General features: G+C 39.8%; 1 protein-coding gene across 3 annotated transcripts; it reads right to left on the bottom strand.

The window, feature by feature from the left end:
- Positions 1 to 677: 677 nt before the first annotated feature.
- LOC131463092 (von Willebrand factor A domain-containing protein 5A-like) lies at positions 678 to 13,792 on the bottom strand. 3 transcript variants are annotated; one of them, XM_058634773.1, is made up of 21 exons: positions 13,583 to 13,792; positions 12,412 to 12,456; positions 11,866 to 12,068; positions 11,546 to 11,768; positions 10,754 to 10,920; positions 10,532 to 10,646; positions 10,255 to 10,427; positions 10,077 to 10,165; positions 9,799 to 9,943; positions 9,229 to 9,308; positions 9,034 to 9,148; positions 8,251 to 8,409; positions 6,726 to 6,829; positions 5,893 to 6,113; positions 5,711 to 5,770; positions 3,923 to 3,949; positions 3,389 to 3,463; positions 2,051 to 2,083; positions 1,500 to 1,657; positions 1,138 to 1,261; positions 678 to 1,009 (listed from the first exon to the last, which is right to left on the bottom strand). In XM_058634773.1, exons 2-21 carry the CDS (start codon positions 12,449 to 12,451, stop codon positions 930 to 932), a joined length of 2,391 nt encoding a protein of 796 aa, XP_058490756.1. In that variant the 5' UTR covers positions 12,452 to 12,456; positions 13,583 to 13,792; the 3' UTR covers positions 678 to 929. The 3 variants fall into 3 exon arrangements, with proteins under 3 accessions (XP_058490756.1, XP_058490755.1, XP_058490757.1); XM_058634772.1 differs by having other exon boundaries at positions 10,754 to 10,929; positions 13,583 to 13,791; XM_058634774.1 differs by lacking the exon at positions 3,389 to 3,463 and having other exon boundaries at positions 10,754 to 10,929; positions 13,583 to 13,791.
- Positions 13,793 to 15,086: the final 1,294 nt, after the last annotated feature.

The raw sequence follows: 15,086 nt of genomic DNA on the forward strand, positions 1-15,086 counted from the left end.
AATCTTGTGATTTGCTCACTGAAGCTGACCTGGAGGTAGCAATGTACGGAATGGCCATCAGGGAGTGCGCCGATGGAGTGTTTGACTAGAAGTCTATGGGGAATTGAGCCTATTTGTAGGTGTTGTTGTTGAAGGTATTGTGCAGGGAGTTGGTTTGGACCAAAAATGTCAGGGCTGATTTCTTTGTTGCAGTCCACCTGAGTAAGTTTGTCATTATGCATATGCTGAGCATTAATTCTAATATACATTGACCGATGAATTTGTTGCAATTGCTGTCATGAACCTGTGATGAATCAAATTTGAAAAAGGCGAGTGGTAATTTGAATGTAGCCTCAGGTGTTTGTACCAAAAGGTGCTTCTCATGTGAATGCCTGTCCTCTTAAACGGCACACATTTGAACACCACTTAATGGTGGTTAAGGTTTGCAGCATTACTGGTGCATGTTAATGATGATGACATTCAGCATATACATGCAGGCAAACAGCAACATGATTCTGAAATGACCTCTCTCACTCATTCTACATGGCCACATAGTAAAGTAACATAGGTGTTCTGTGTACAGAAAATGTGTGCTCTGAAAACAAATACAATCTGACAGACATGTCACTTCAGCCAGGTTTTGTGAATGTAGCACTTGTGGTGACGTAGTATTAGTATAATAGTAACACACCAAGATGTTGACTGGACAACAATGATTTCATTTATTACATCAAAATCAAAATTTGAGAAAAAATCAGTTTTTACTATAGTGAAGCCATCATTTTTAACCAAATGAAAATAGAAAAAAATAGGAGAATTAACGGTGATAAACTATCATGCAATGATCACAATGCAGTTGGCACAGGATTGGAACCTTTTTTTTTTATAGTAGAGAGCCAGTTTGAGATTAGACACTGACTCTTAACTGAGACGTTTTCTGTGAGAACACCTCAGAGGCCCAGGACATCCTTCTGCACACTGCAGCCCAACAGTGTGTTTCCAGCTTCCACACACTCTGCCACACATGGTGCTGGAAAAAAAATAACAACAACAACAAATTAGCTTCATCAGGAGATTGATGTGGAAAGCTTTTTTTTTTTTTTTAACCAGCTCACACTGTTAAAAACAGAAAACAGCAGTTTGGAGCCATTATAATACCTTTCTGAGCACGGAGCCATGACAAAGCCTTCAGACCCAGAAGCTCCCACTCTTCCTTAGCATCCATCTTGAAGCCATTAAGCCAAATCAGGGCCAGCAGTGTAGCCCACACTTCCTGGTTTACCTAATTCAGCAAATCACATGAAACTGAATGACGTGGATTTAGTAAAACATGAAAGAAAATCAAAGAGAAGAAAGTGCATGAAGTATCTCAGGTGGGAAAGGGGTCCATCAGGTCCATTACAACTTCTTGTTTGTAATGCAATAACATGATATGATACTCAAATGTATATGGTCAAGTGTTCCTTGCACATGGGAAGTCCCTAAACAATGAAATATGTATGATTTTGGCAATAACCCACAGATGAAGGCTTTGTCCGCTCCACCTCCTTGCTGGTTTTTCCCAGTGCAGCAGCCAGAGCTGGATCAAGCAGCCAGCAGCCAGAGGCCTTCTGGAGGGAAACCAGCTGAAGCAACGGGTCTTTGGAAAGCTTGGCCTCAGTTTTGTCATTGCTGCTCTCTGAAGAAAAGCACACAGGAAAAGCCCATCCATCCTTTCATATATCATTTACAATCACTATAACATGACTGTGTTGACCTGTATAAGAGCATGGATGTTATAATGACACCTGTATTTCCAGAATGTCGTGTTGCCCCTAAAGCTTTGCCGTCGTCAAGTTAGAGTTATTGACTTGATAATTACGCAGGAACTAGTAGATATTGTGTGCAGGCCAATAAACAACAAATGTACAAGAATTGTGAGAGTAAATTTTGACATGAGGATGATGATGATGATGGTACAGGATAAAAGTCCAAGGTGATGTTAAAAGAACTGAAAAGCAAATATCATCATAACACATTATATTGTTGTGATTGGATTTTGCTCTGAAAGCCTCTTCAAATCATTACTTACGTGTATTTTTCATCATATTGCTACTCCCTCCGACTGTCATATTATGAGAAGAAAAGTAGAACATTAGATGAAGTAGATAGATAGATAGATAGATACTTTATTCATCTCACAGAGAAATTCACATCAATAATGCAAAAATAAAAATAATACATTTAATAGTAACACAATGAAAGTTGCATAATTAGTTTAAATATTTAGTTTGGTTATGACTGTATGACCATATTTTAGGAAGACTTTCAAAATGAAAACATTCACAAGGCAAAACTGAACCCACAGTATGGGTGATGAGTTAAAAAAAAAGAGTACATTATGTTCAATGTATTATTTATGTTACATATGAGTATCCATCTACTTACTAATTTATGTTCAGTTTTACACGGTGTTTGTGTTTTTGTTTGGTCCATTTGTCTAAACCCCTTTCTATGTGATGATGTGTGTATTTCAAGTTGTTTATTAAAATTATTATAATTATTTTTAATTACTATTAGCACTCATTATTAAGGCAGCGGGATAAAAAATATAATATAACTAAGGGAAATGGGGTGAGATTTGATCAGTCTAGACTTCTTCCCATTCCTTTTGAACATGTGTCAACTTGTCAGTCAGTCAGTCATCATCTACCGCTTTATCCTCTGCCAGAGGGTCGCGGGGGGTGCTGTGCCAATCTCAGCTACATCGGGCGATAGGCGGGGTACACCCTGGACAGTTCGCCAGTCCATCGCAGGGCCACACACAGATAGAGACAAACAACCATTCACTCTCACACTCACTCCAATGGTCAATTTAGATTTAATCCCCACATTGCATGTTTTTGGACTGTGGGAGGAAGCCGGAGAACCCGGAGAGAACCCACGCACACACGGAGAGAACATGCAAACTCCATGGAGAAAGGCCCTTGTTCCGACCGGGGCTCGAACCCGGGTCTTCTCGCTGCAAGGCGAGAGTGCTAACCACAACACCACCGTGTGGCCCGTGTCGACTTGTGTTAAATTGAATTATTATATTATTATTATTATTATTATTTATTTATTTCAAATAATACATTCAAAACAAATATAAATGTCATAACTGAACATATGGATGCTCTTTTACAAATGCTTAGGATTTTTTCCTATTTAATTTTACCGGTATGAATGTACATTTTTATTTTCTTTAATTATAAACATTCATCTTTAATCACTTGAGACTGTTTTTCTTTAGTAATAGTCACTACATTTTGCATGTGATTCAGGTACATTGTTGTTAATGTGAAAATTAAGGAAGTTTCGTAAATGTGAACAAACATCTGAGCTGGTTTTATATTTGAAAGCCATAGCTGCAGTGCATGGTTCTACTTACATTGCTTAGAGATGCCTTTGATCTTTAGTTTGGGCATGGCACCAAACATTTTCCCTTTTTTTCTGCCTTTACCACCTGCAGAGAGAGCAGAGTTCCATGGTCGTTATGACAAAGCAAAATGTCAACCAGTGTAATGATATGGCTCTTGAATGTGTGACGATCACAAATCTTCAAATTTCTTGAAACAAGTTCAGTTCATGTGTTATATAACACATCACATCATCATAAACATGATGAAATGTACAGATAATAAAATAAACAATATGTTGTTAGATATTTTACGAGACACAATCTAATCTGGTGTAGTAGTTAGCACTGAATGGTTGTTTGTCTCTATGTGTGTGGCCCTGCGATGGACTGTCCAGGGTGTACCTCGCCTATCGCCCCATGTAGCTGAGATTGGCGCAGCACCCCCGCGACCCTCTGGTGGAGGATAAAGCGGTAGATGATGACTGACTGACTGACAATCTAATGGTTCTGGCGTATGTTAAGTAAACAAATGTGTGTTCTATTCCCATTTAGTTTTTTACTCACATGCAAGGACTTCAGGTCCACCTATGCCTAAGGGCAAGAAGATTGAGAAAAACAAACAAACACAGGATTACTGTCCCAGTCAGTTTTACGTCTATGATTGTTAGGACTTGTATTTACACTATGTTGTAACTACACTGTAAGAATTTAATGGACGATGTTAAAGCATTAGGCTGCACAGTGCTGCAGTGGGTTTTCCCCTGCGCATATACTCCAAACTTCCTCCCACAATCCCAAAACATGCAGATTGTAAGTGTGAGAATGAATGCGACACTCTATGTATTTCTCAGTAAAAAGCTCCGGTAGGGCCACATGGTTGGTGTAGTGGTTAACAATCTTGACATTACAGCAAGAAGACCCAGGTTCGCGACCTGGTCGGAACAAGGGCCTTTCTGCAATTTGCATGTTCTCCCCCGTGTGTTCTCCGGCTTCCTCTGTACAGATATGTACAGATAATAAAATAAACAGTTTTAGAGCATTTTACTGGATCACCAAAGATACTGAGGACGGCAGAGGCAGATCACTGCTCTAAAACACATTCAAAGGCAGAGTGATGGTAACTCAGCAGTTAAGGGTGAACTTCAGGGAAATGTAAATTACAATGATTGTTGCTCTGAGCATCGGTAGAATTTGGATGTCAACTTCATCATAATTACAGACTCCAACACAATTAACTTAATTATCTTGTTTATATTTTATTTTCCCGTCATTGCAATGTGTTAGCATGCTGACATTTCCACGAAAAAAGAAGTAGGTAACAGTAAACAACCAAGTTGTGGGGAGACAAGGTTATAATAGTTTTGGATATTTCATTAGTTTTAGTTTTTTGTTTTTAATATGACTTAGTTTTAATTCATTTTTAGAGCGTGTTTGCTAGTTTTTATTAGTTTCTCTTTTTTGTAAATGCTTAGTTTTAGTTTAGTTTTGATACATTTTAGTGTTAGTTTTAGTTTAGCCAGGTGCAAGATGCAAAAAGGTCATAATACATATTGTGTCATAAAAACCCAGCAAAATATGCTATTTTAAAGGTTTATTAGGATGGATGAACAACCATCCCTGAATCAAATATAACAGTCTACAAGTAAGTAATCTGAAGTGCAAAATGTTAATAATACTGCTGAGGTTGGATGCAGTTAGTATTAAAATCAAATAGCCAACAGACTAAAGACACACATAAACATAACTTAAATAATAATAAATAACCCTTAAAAGACACATTGCAATTACATTGCTTTTCTCAGGGAGCTCAATCTGAGGAAAAAAATTAGAAAAATTAATAAAACCCATAAACCCCAAAACTAGAGGTCTGATTCACTTAGATGAACCAACTCAACCCAATTAATAACATAACCAATGTTGTGTTTAACTTGCATCGCCTTATGTCCCACATTGTAAACAAAAACAAGTAGAAAACATTTTATTATGATTGAAAATATAACCTTTCAGAATTGCCGGCAGAGAAAAAATAAATACACTTCATATGAACCCAAAAGGATTATGTATGAAATAAATAAATTTACATAGACTATTTTAGTTAGTTTTATAAACACACAATTCAGTTCCAGTTACTTATCGTTTTATTTTTTAATTTCAGTTTTTCAATTTTAGTTTTCGTTTTCATTAACTATAATAACCTTGCTGGGAACCCCTGTCAAATAGAGAGAGTCTGAGCTGTTATGACAGCTGGCATGATGTCAATGTCTCAGCTGTGCCAGTTTTGCTCAGCTATAGCAAATTTAGCATGGTGGGTTATTCAATATTAGTTTTTAATTTTCAATGAAAAATACTCACTATATGTTGTCAGACCGTCCATCATAGGTGCACAGCAGCGCATCATATGCTGATGCCTACCTGCACAAAGGAAATGAAGATGACGGTACATGTTTACACCAGTCGATGACACATGGTTTTATACAGGCCATAATGCACACTACTCAAGTTTGTCATAAGCTCTTACTCTGGACAAAACTCACCAGGTGCTGGGACATTTCTGCGAATCAAAGGTCCTTCAATCGGCTCACCATTGTCTTTGTTGACAACAATGAAGGCAGTGAAGGAGCTGCTCACTCCTGACTGGACACTGAGCTCCACTACCTTCCCCTTCACTCCTCCATCTTGCTTTCCTGTGTTTTCTCTCTCCTTCATCTCCAGGGACCGAATCAGACTCCGAGCCCCCAACCTGTGCACTGTTAACCTGCCACAGATGACAGGAGTAAAAACCTTTACATCAGAAACATCAGAAACCCTTGAGTGTCTTACTATGAGAGAACAGAGCAGACTGAGTCCTACACAACTCAATGTGAACATGAGCTCTAGGTGTCTTACTCTGACATTCATGTATTTAGAAATTGTAAGTAACCATAATACATTTAATTAAAGTACAACAAATGATCTTATTGCTAGTGATGTGTGAGTAGGCATGGAAAGATGAAAACATCATATCGCTATCATTAAAATTGCTCTACAACACACTAAAATCTCTTAAGACCTTTTTGCATCAAATAGAGGATATACTGTGTTGTATATTTTTAATGAAGATCTAAAAGGGACAAATAAGACTTTTAACGAGATTATAAATCCTGAGGTCCTGGAATGACTTCAAACATGCAGGCTCCCCATTGCAGGAATTCCAAATAAATCAATAGGACTGTGTGCTGTGAGACAGCGTTCCAGCACTGTTCAATTGAATTTTAATCATCCCCATTCAATGTCCCAGCAATGGACATGTTATCACAATTAATTATTGGCTGGGCATTTTGGCAATGCCCATAAAACTTTGTCATCTGATCCAACATTGCTGTTTTACCCTGTGTCTTCGGCAGGTTTGAGACTGAAGGGCAGCTGGTTCTGAGAAGGATGACCTGCCAGACAGTACTTCAACGTTACACTGCCCTCTGCTGCTTCTGAGCTCTGTGGAAGAATATGTGTTAGAAACCATGATGATTGCTACGGGTATTGGGGATTCGTTCACCAAGGTAAGTATAGGGTGGCACCAAAGTCCATTTCAACACAGAAAAATAACAAGGCACACGATATATGGTGGCATTTCGCTGCCGGTTCTGATCATTGTAGAAACATTTGCTTCTTGGAGATGTGGAGGAATCTTGTGTCTGTCTTGTCCAGTACAGCATAATGGAGAAGCAGGAGGGACTCATAAGCATCTACCTATAATTGACATACCATACTTTTCCTCCCCCCCAAGCATAAAAACTTTAATGTGATATTTCAAAAATCGTTGGACATTTTCTGTGTTTTTCCATCAGCCTGATTTTATGAGTTAACTAAAAATGCACATTGAAACAGGCTGATGGAAGTTGTCAGTAAATTGCATTTCACTGTGATAGATATTGAGGCCACACTGACTGTTTTCTGACTGTTGCAGCGTGTCCACCATCCTGGTATGAGCAAGTCCACTATATAATCATTATAAGTAGACGTTTTCAGAACAAAAAGCTCTGAGTGCACATTGTGTACAGTCGGCTACGGATTCCCTGGATCTTATTTGAAAAGTGTGCACAGCCCCAAGGAGCAGAAGAGTAATGTCAGCATCCTTGTTGCTCTCAGTGCCACTCCAATGACGGTGGGCGACACTGACACAGCAGTCAATGCGACGTCCTCGTAAATATGTCTATGCGCCTACCAGAGGTCGCGCTGGACTTTTTCGTTGTCTGTCATTTTGACTGACAGGGTCATAAAAATCCCGTCATAATCAATTTTTACCGGTCACTTTAAATGATAATAATGACATATTCAATTGCATTGTTCATATTGCAGTGGAATATGAACAGTCTCACACCTTCCTCCTGGTCCACATGGACTTAAATCGCGTGCCTGCTTGCGCGTAGTTGCGTGTGGTAGGAAATCCCGCAACATGCGCTCCTTCTGCACCAGTGGATCAGCTGCACCGGTCACAGACGCGCTCCAAAGCCTCCTGTCCATAGCTCTTTAACACGCTGTCAGCACTACAAGGATAGCGAGATGCATTGAGTACGGTGTCCAGGTCAGAAATTATGCTCAGATTCTCCGATGGGAATCTTTATTTTGTCGCACAACATTTTTCTATCCGCCCTCCTCAGCCAGGAGAACTCCCGCTCCCACTGAACTCGCCTAACCTCCTTACTGCCGCTTCCTCGCTCCGCTGAGGCCAAGGGCTGAGTTTGTCCTTCATCTGCATCTATTCCTCTTTTTTCACCTCTTTTATCAACATAGTTTTTAGGGCTGTGAATTGCAATCTGTCAAAATGACGGATGGCTCTCAGATTTTTCCGTCACCGTTTTAAAAAAACGGTCAATGACGGAAAATATTCGGTTAACGCGACCCCTGGCGCCTACCTCTCCAGTGAGCTGAGCATAAATCAGTGACCTCTGACCCTGGAAGAGTGCTGTGAGTGGTGGAGAGAGTACAGTGACAGACACTCCCTTTGGTAAATCCCATGTGGCTGAGATGTCCACCACCGCTGGCTGCAGAGCGAATCGCAGGGACTGCATCACCTGGGGTGGGGAAGAAAAACAAGCACAAAACCACAGCCATGTTACCTTAGAGCAGATCAGCTGAGTGAGAGAGAGAACTGAGCTGAGACAACTTCAAAATAAACAGTACAGTTAAAATGCTATCGAGGGTTTTCAGTTTCCATTTTTTTCTGCTTCTTTTCACAGCAAAACAATATACGAATGAACATTTTTATAAATGAGCTATACATTATACAGACCGTGAGTACCGTGTGTAATCTGCATTTAAATGTAGTTTAAAGATCATTTACAGTGAGTGAACGGTCGAGTAACGTATTTCCTGTTCCTTTGGGGTGCAAAAGTATTTTCCATAGACTCTCGTTATGAATGGTGCATGCACACTAGACCCCCCTCCAATACAAAAGTTAGGAAAATTCTGGGGCGCAGAAATTTGCGCCCAAAGACCGCCCACAGCCGAGCGGACTGCTCAAGATAACCGGATATAAACATCTTACTCCAGTAACTACCAGGACATGCTCTTGTGCCTCCACGGCAGGTGAGACGTGCAATGAGTGAGTCAATCATGTCTTTATAAACTTTTGTGAACGTCAAACTAGTTTGAAACATCGTACTGTCACAGTACTGTCCTTTCTGTGTCTCTCTTACTTTAGGTTGCATCCTGTCAGTCCCTGTGATGAACTGAGCGTGACCTCCTCCTTCCTTGGCCAACCCATTGATAAGAGCAGAGCTGGCTCCCTCCCCAATCCCAAAAGAGAAACACCTGCAATACAGTACAGTTTAGAGTTAAACACAGGCAGCACTGGTGCATTGGACACACTGAGTTTTTTTTTTTTTTTTTACCTGTGGGAGCCTGAATTCTGCTTCACCAGATCTATTACTGCTTTGGTGTTGGATACCTCTCCATCAGTAAAAACAAAAACCTACAGGGAGGACAGTTATTAATAGACATTACACAATGACACACCCAGAAACATGCACCTGGAAAAACATCAACATAGTTTTGAAAGCAGTGTTAAGCTTCCAGTGTAGTGACACACCCGACTTTTATGTGGGAAGTGTAAATAACACTGTGTGTGTGAGTGTGTGTTACCTCTTCAGGACCTTTTCTGAGATAAACACTGATCTTCCTAATGAGGCAGAACCTCGTTTCTGAGGAACTGGTTAGGTTTGGGCCTAAGATTTGAATTGTGGTTTGGTTAAAGTTAGGGTAAAGTATTAACTGGTTATGATTAAGGTCTGTCTGTCTGTCTGTCTATCTATCTATCTATCTATCTATCTATCTATCTATCTATCTATCTATCTATCTATCTAGTGTTAGGATAGTAGGACAGTTGTGATGGTAAAGGTTGTTGTCAATGAATGTCCTCAGTAGGAATGCTGTACAACAATGCGCGTTTGTGTGAGTGTTACTTGTCTTGGTTGACTGGGAATGCAGGGTTGGCTGTAAATGTGTTTGAGTGGCTTCAAGATCTCTGTTCCTCCCAAATTAGCTTCCATTGCCTCCACTTTCTTCAGAGCCTCGGCCATGGTCGACTCACTGTACTCCACGCTGTTGCTGTGATCACACATACAAAGTGTCAAGATAGAAAAGCAGGATTTCTGGGGGCATCGTCTGGACAAAATCCTGCCTACAGCAGCTTTAACATGTAAAGAAAAAAAGCAAGTCGTATGGGCTGTAAGTGACGTACGGGAAGATGTGTTCAAAGCTGGAACCAAAGCTGAAGATGTTGAAGTAGCAGCCCATTGGTAAGCTCTTCAACAGGAGCAGTAGAGTATCCTGAAGGCAGAACAGAAACAATGGTGAAGTTAACCCTGTGAGAGACACCACATATGGTTTTATGGTCAGAATAAACCAATAATAAACACCCTGGCACTGCTAATGCGAGTCTGATGATCCTGATTCCTTATACGTGAACCCATACTCCCAGATCGATCCATCAGGAACACAAACTCTCCACATGAGGCGAGTGAAGACATCAAAGACTGGGGGAACTCAGGATACAGGCTTAGCATCACTACTGGGTCGCCCATCAGAGTCCCTGAGAAGCAGAGCATTTATTCCAAGACATGTCACTCAGCTGAAGGATCAGATGAATTTACTAATGTTTTTTTTTTAGTTACAACCTCTCTAATTTGCACTCACCAGGTTCTGTAGACGCCTGTCCTGCCTCCACCACAGCAGTGGGCTGGTGAGCATCTTTGTAATAAATCAGCAGCTCAACATCTCTGTCAAACTTGTGTCCTTCAGCCAACTTGACCTGCAGTGGACACAGCACACTCACTAACATCAGCAAAGAGCCACTGTTTGTTCTTAGTGTTGAGGAACAACCACACACATCAGCAGACACATTAGCACTTGACGTACAGTGGCCTGGGTCTGCTCTGTGTTCAGGTACTGCAGAGGGTCCAGGGAACTGCTGGACTCTACTTTACAGATTGGACGTGGAGAGGACACTCGGGCAGAGAAAGACAGACTGTAGGGCACCAGAGAGGCTGGAACAGAGGTCACCTGGACGCTGGCACCGTCACTGCCTCCACTTTCTGCAAATAATTAAAATTAAAATGTAATACTTAAATTTAAAATAGTTGATAAGGTGATATATCATTATTTCAGTTAACAAATAAAGCAGCTCTAAAGTAAGCAGTCTCTTCCAGTTTCCCTGAAATGTTATGATTAAAGATGCATTACATTAATAGTCTAAAGTTAATTAAAAGGACCCTTTGAAATTAAAACAAGGTGACACCAGCGTGTTCTCCTGCTGCTCTAGCACATTTGCTTAAAGGTTTGACACGTTGTGTGTTCAGAGGTTTTTTGCATACCTTGGTTGTAACAGGTTACTGTTGCCTCTATGTCATTTCAAACCAGTCTGACCTCTGGCTTAAATAAGGCATTTTTACCCAGAGAAGTGCTGCTCTCGGGACATTTTCTCTTTTATTAGACTACATTCTCTGTGAACACTAGAGATGGTTGTGCCTAAAAATCAGTATTTTGGGAGACATCGTAAAAACGTGAAAGAAACACTTCTCTGACTCGATTCTCTTTCATGCTACGAAAGCTAAAAATCAGGCATAACATCTTTGTCACGTGACTGTTGCTGTAAAAGCCTTTGTATTGACAGGTGTAATGTGGTGATTGACTGTTGGCTGGGTTTCCTACCTTGAGGTTGATAGCGAGGGTTGAGCACAACAGGCAGACAAAACCTCAGCCCATCATCGGCCTGCACAGCCAGCTCAGTGACATACTCTAGCCTGATGGAGGCGCTCTCTCCTGGAGGCAGACTGCCCACACTCAGAGTGAATATATCTGGACTCTGCTCACTCTCCTCCAATAAAAAGGCTTGCTGACCAGAGCTCAGAGCATCATCATACTCCTCACGAGCCTGAAGTACAGACGACAAACACACAAACACTTGCAACATTCCCTATATTTACTCTGAGATCCATTCTAATGAATTGAAACTTCACTGTCCAGCTCACCTGCTGTTTCTCCTTCACCTCAGCTACAATCTGTGTCTGTCCAATCTTGGCACTGAAATGACAGACAGCAGCATCTCCGGGCAGAGGAAAGACAAAAACAGCCTCGATTGGTTTGTCCTCCTTGTTCTCGTAGTTCAGAGTGGAGACCACTGTAGCCACATGGTCCCTCACCTCCACCTCCACCTCGATGCTCTTCAGAGGAACTGACCAAGAAGCATAAAGAAATACAGCGACAATGTAACAAGTGTTGTGTTCTTCTCCATAGACGGCATAAAATAGTTGAAAACATTTTACTCATTATATTTAAAGCAGGATCAGATCATCAGCACAGGCAACACATTTTTACTTCACACTTGGTGGCTCTTTGTGTCTGTCTGTTTGTGCTTCCACACTTGCACTTGCCACTATGACCAACAGAGGGCGCGAGAGGCTTGTTACGAGAATGGGGTTAAGTCTGTTATCTCTGATTGCCATGTTACATCTGTTTTATTGAACCAGGTGTAACTCAACTCAAAAGAGATATGTCAGTTGTGAACGGCTTTTTACCTGGTTCCTTCTGGGCAGTCAGTAAACCACAGCAGACCATTGTACCTGTGGAACAAAGTGCATTTAATGACATTTAATAACCTAAAGGGGAAATGTTTTTTCTCTATAACATTGTGATCAATTCAGAATACATAAAATTAAAACAATATAGTTGACCTTGAACTTAAATCAGCACCAAAAGTGAGTATTTGTAAACCCAGGTTCAAACATTTTGATTATTATGGAAGAGTCTGAGGGCCACATCATAAAAAAGATTGTTTGAAAGAAAGTTAAAAAAAACAAACTAAAACACCATGAATTCTGAGATGAAAGAAAAACAAAAAGTTCAGAATTCATGCTGTTTTACTTTTATACTTAGAATTCTGACTTATTCTTAATCTCAGAATTCATGCAGTTTTATTTTTGTGGCCTTAATAATCTTCTGTAGATTCTAATATGCTTATGATTTTTATTAAATTACATTGAAAAACACTGTTTTCGCGTGTTATATATTCTTAATGTTATTTTAATAATTTTAAAGTAAACTATTGTTTTATGGTGCTCTATCGTATTGTTATGCTTCATTATAATTGGGTTTTATTTGTAGTTTTTTCTAATGTCTCCAATTTTCTATCTGATACTTTGTTCATGTAATTGAGTTGCCTCTGTGTATGACATGTGCTACATACAAATACAGTTGCCTTGCCTGATGTTACACATAAAGACATAAAACTAATATGAAATGATTGCTTGAATTAATGCTGCATGAACAAACCAAAACAAGAACCCGTATTGACATTTATGTCGCGCATGGGACTCATAGAGGGATGACAAGGAAGTAGATTTACACTCAAACACTTTATGAAATAACAATAAATAGATGAAAAGAAGGGATGGATACAATTTAACACATTACATTACATGTCATTTAGCAGACGCGTTTATCCACTTACAATAAGTGTATTTAAACAACTTCAAGTAAGCCAAACTATGAAGTGCTAGTCATAAGTGCGATGTAGAGTCGGAAGAAATGTGTTTTTAGTCACACATATGAATACACTTCATATCAACGGTATCTCGCCAGTGTTTTTGAACCTGGACAAAAAGCAGCTTCTCCTTCTTAACTGTAGGTTATTACCATCCCTGGTTGTATGTCTACTTCTGCCAATCCCAGAATGTGTATGTTTCCTACCTTTGTGTAGAGAGTGTCAACCACAGGTTGAGTCAGCTGACAGACGAGTGTCAAACACGAAAGACCGACACATAAATGCAGAGTACAGACACACCCACTGTAAACTTCCTGTTACAGCTGGAGTTTTTTGTCCCAGTGCCCACATTCATACATTCACCCTCACTGAGTCACACAGAGACGATGTGTCCCTCTGTCCCTTTGTCCACACTCAAAGAGACTTCCTCGGTAACTCATGTGAGGACTGTACCTCTGTCACACTGTGAAATCGTCAAAAAGTAAGTGAGTGCCCCCTGGCGGCTATTTTGATTTTAAATAAAATAAAATAAATGCATTGACCATGGACTGGCTGGCAAGCAAATTTGTAAATATGAATGCTCATAATCCTGACACAAAAAAATTGCTGTGCAAGATTTATTTCTTTTTTTATTGTTATTATTTGAACGTCATTGCAGTTGTACACAATAGATGACTTTCTATCAGTGATCAGCAGACATTCACCTGTACCTGGAACAAGCTCCAGCTGTCTACAATTCTTGTAGAGTCACTGGAACTTGCTCCTCCTCCTAATATTTTAATGTTTATTCACTTGTGATTGTCCTTGAAAATGAGAGAAAAATATAACTGCCAGTAGACTATGAGCTCCACAGATTATAACCTTAACCCTTTATACAAAAGTGCCTGTTGACTATAAACACTATTTTTGCAGGAAAAAAAAGAGATTTGAGAGCAAAAAAGAGTTCACAGAAGCATTCACAGAAACCATTTCACTTACACAAACATATGGGTAGTATATTCAATTTCTAGCAACCCCTACTAAATGTTACACACTAGACCTTTAAAACAACTAACCACTGCAGCATTCCATATGACAGCTTTTAACTAAATTGACACGCAAGCACAAACGGTAGCAGCAAAAGAATAGAAACAAAATGTACAAGAAATACGAAAAATAGAATAGAAATACTTGAAATAACAATATAAAAGGTATAAGCGTGTGCACAGTTTTTATTTGAATATGCACAAAAACATTTAGGTCTGAAGGCCTGATTCCCCAAACGAGACGTCCAAACACTGAGGCCTGCAGCTGAACATGCTGCCTCACTTCAGCACAGACACTGATGGCTTTTAACTTTCCCCTCTTTCTCTTCACCGTCACTGCATCTACACATACACACTTTCACCACAGCTTCTGTAGTTTGCCAGAGCTGTGGATTAGCTGTGTCACCTCCACAACACAGACTGGTCAAACATCTGTACAGGCCAATAAGCACACAAGTTACGAGAGTATCAGCTTTCAAAACTTACATCTGTCGTTTAAGTTGTTTACATGGAGAACAATTTATTGCTACCATTTATTATCATCATTATTATTAGCAGCCTGTTTTTAACATTATCATTCACACAAATAGTGATAGTAATTGTTGTTACTGTTGTTTTGATAAGAGTCCTCCTCAACTTTATGCAATATACGTACATACAGTATATGCTCCTTTTTGCAATATAA

This window comes from Solea solea, chromosome 7 (genome assembly GCF_958295425.1).
Source record: "Solea solea chromosome 7, fSolSol10.1, whole genome shotgun sequence".
In the NCBI taxonomy this organism is placed as follows: Eukaryota; Metazoa; Chordata; class Actinopteri; order Pleuronectiformes; family Soleidae; genus Solea; species Solea solea.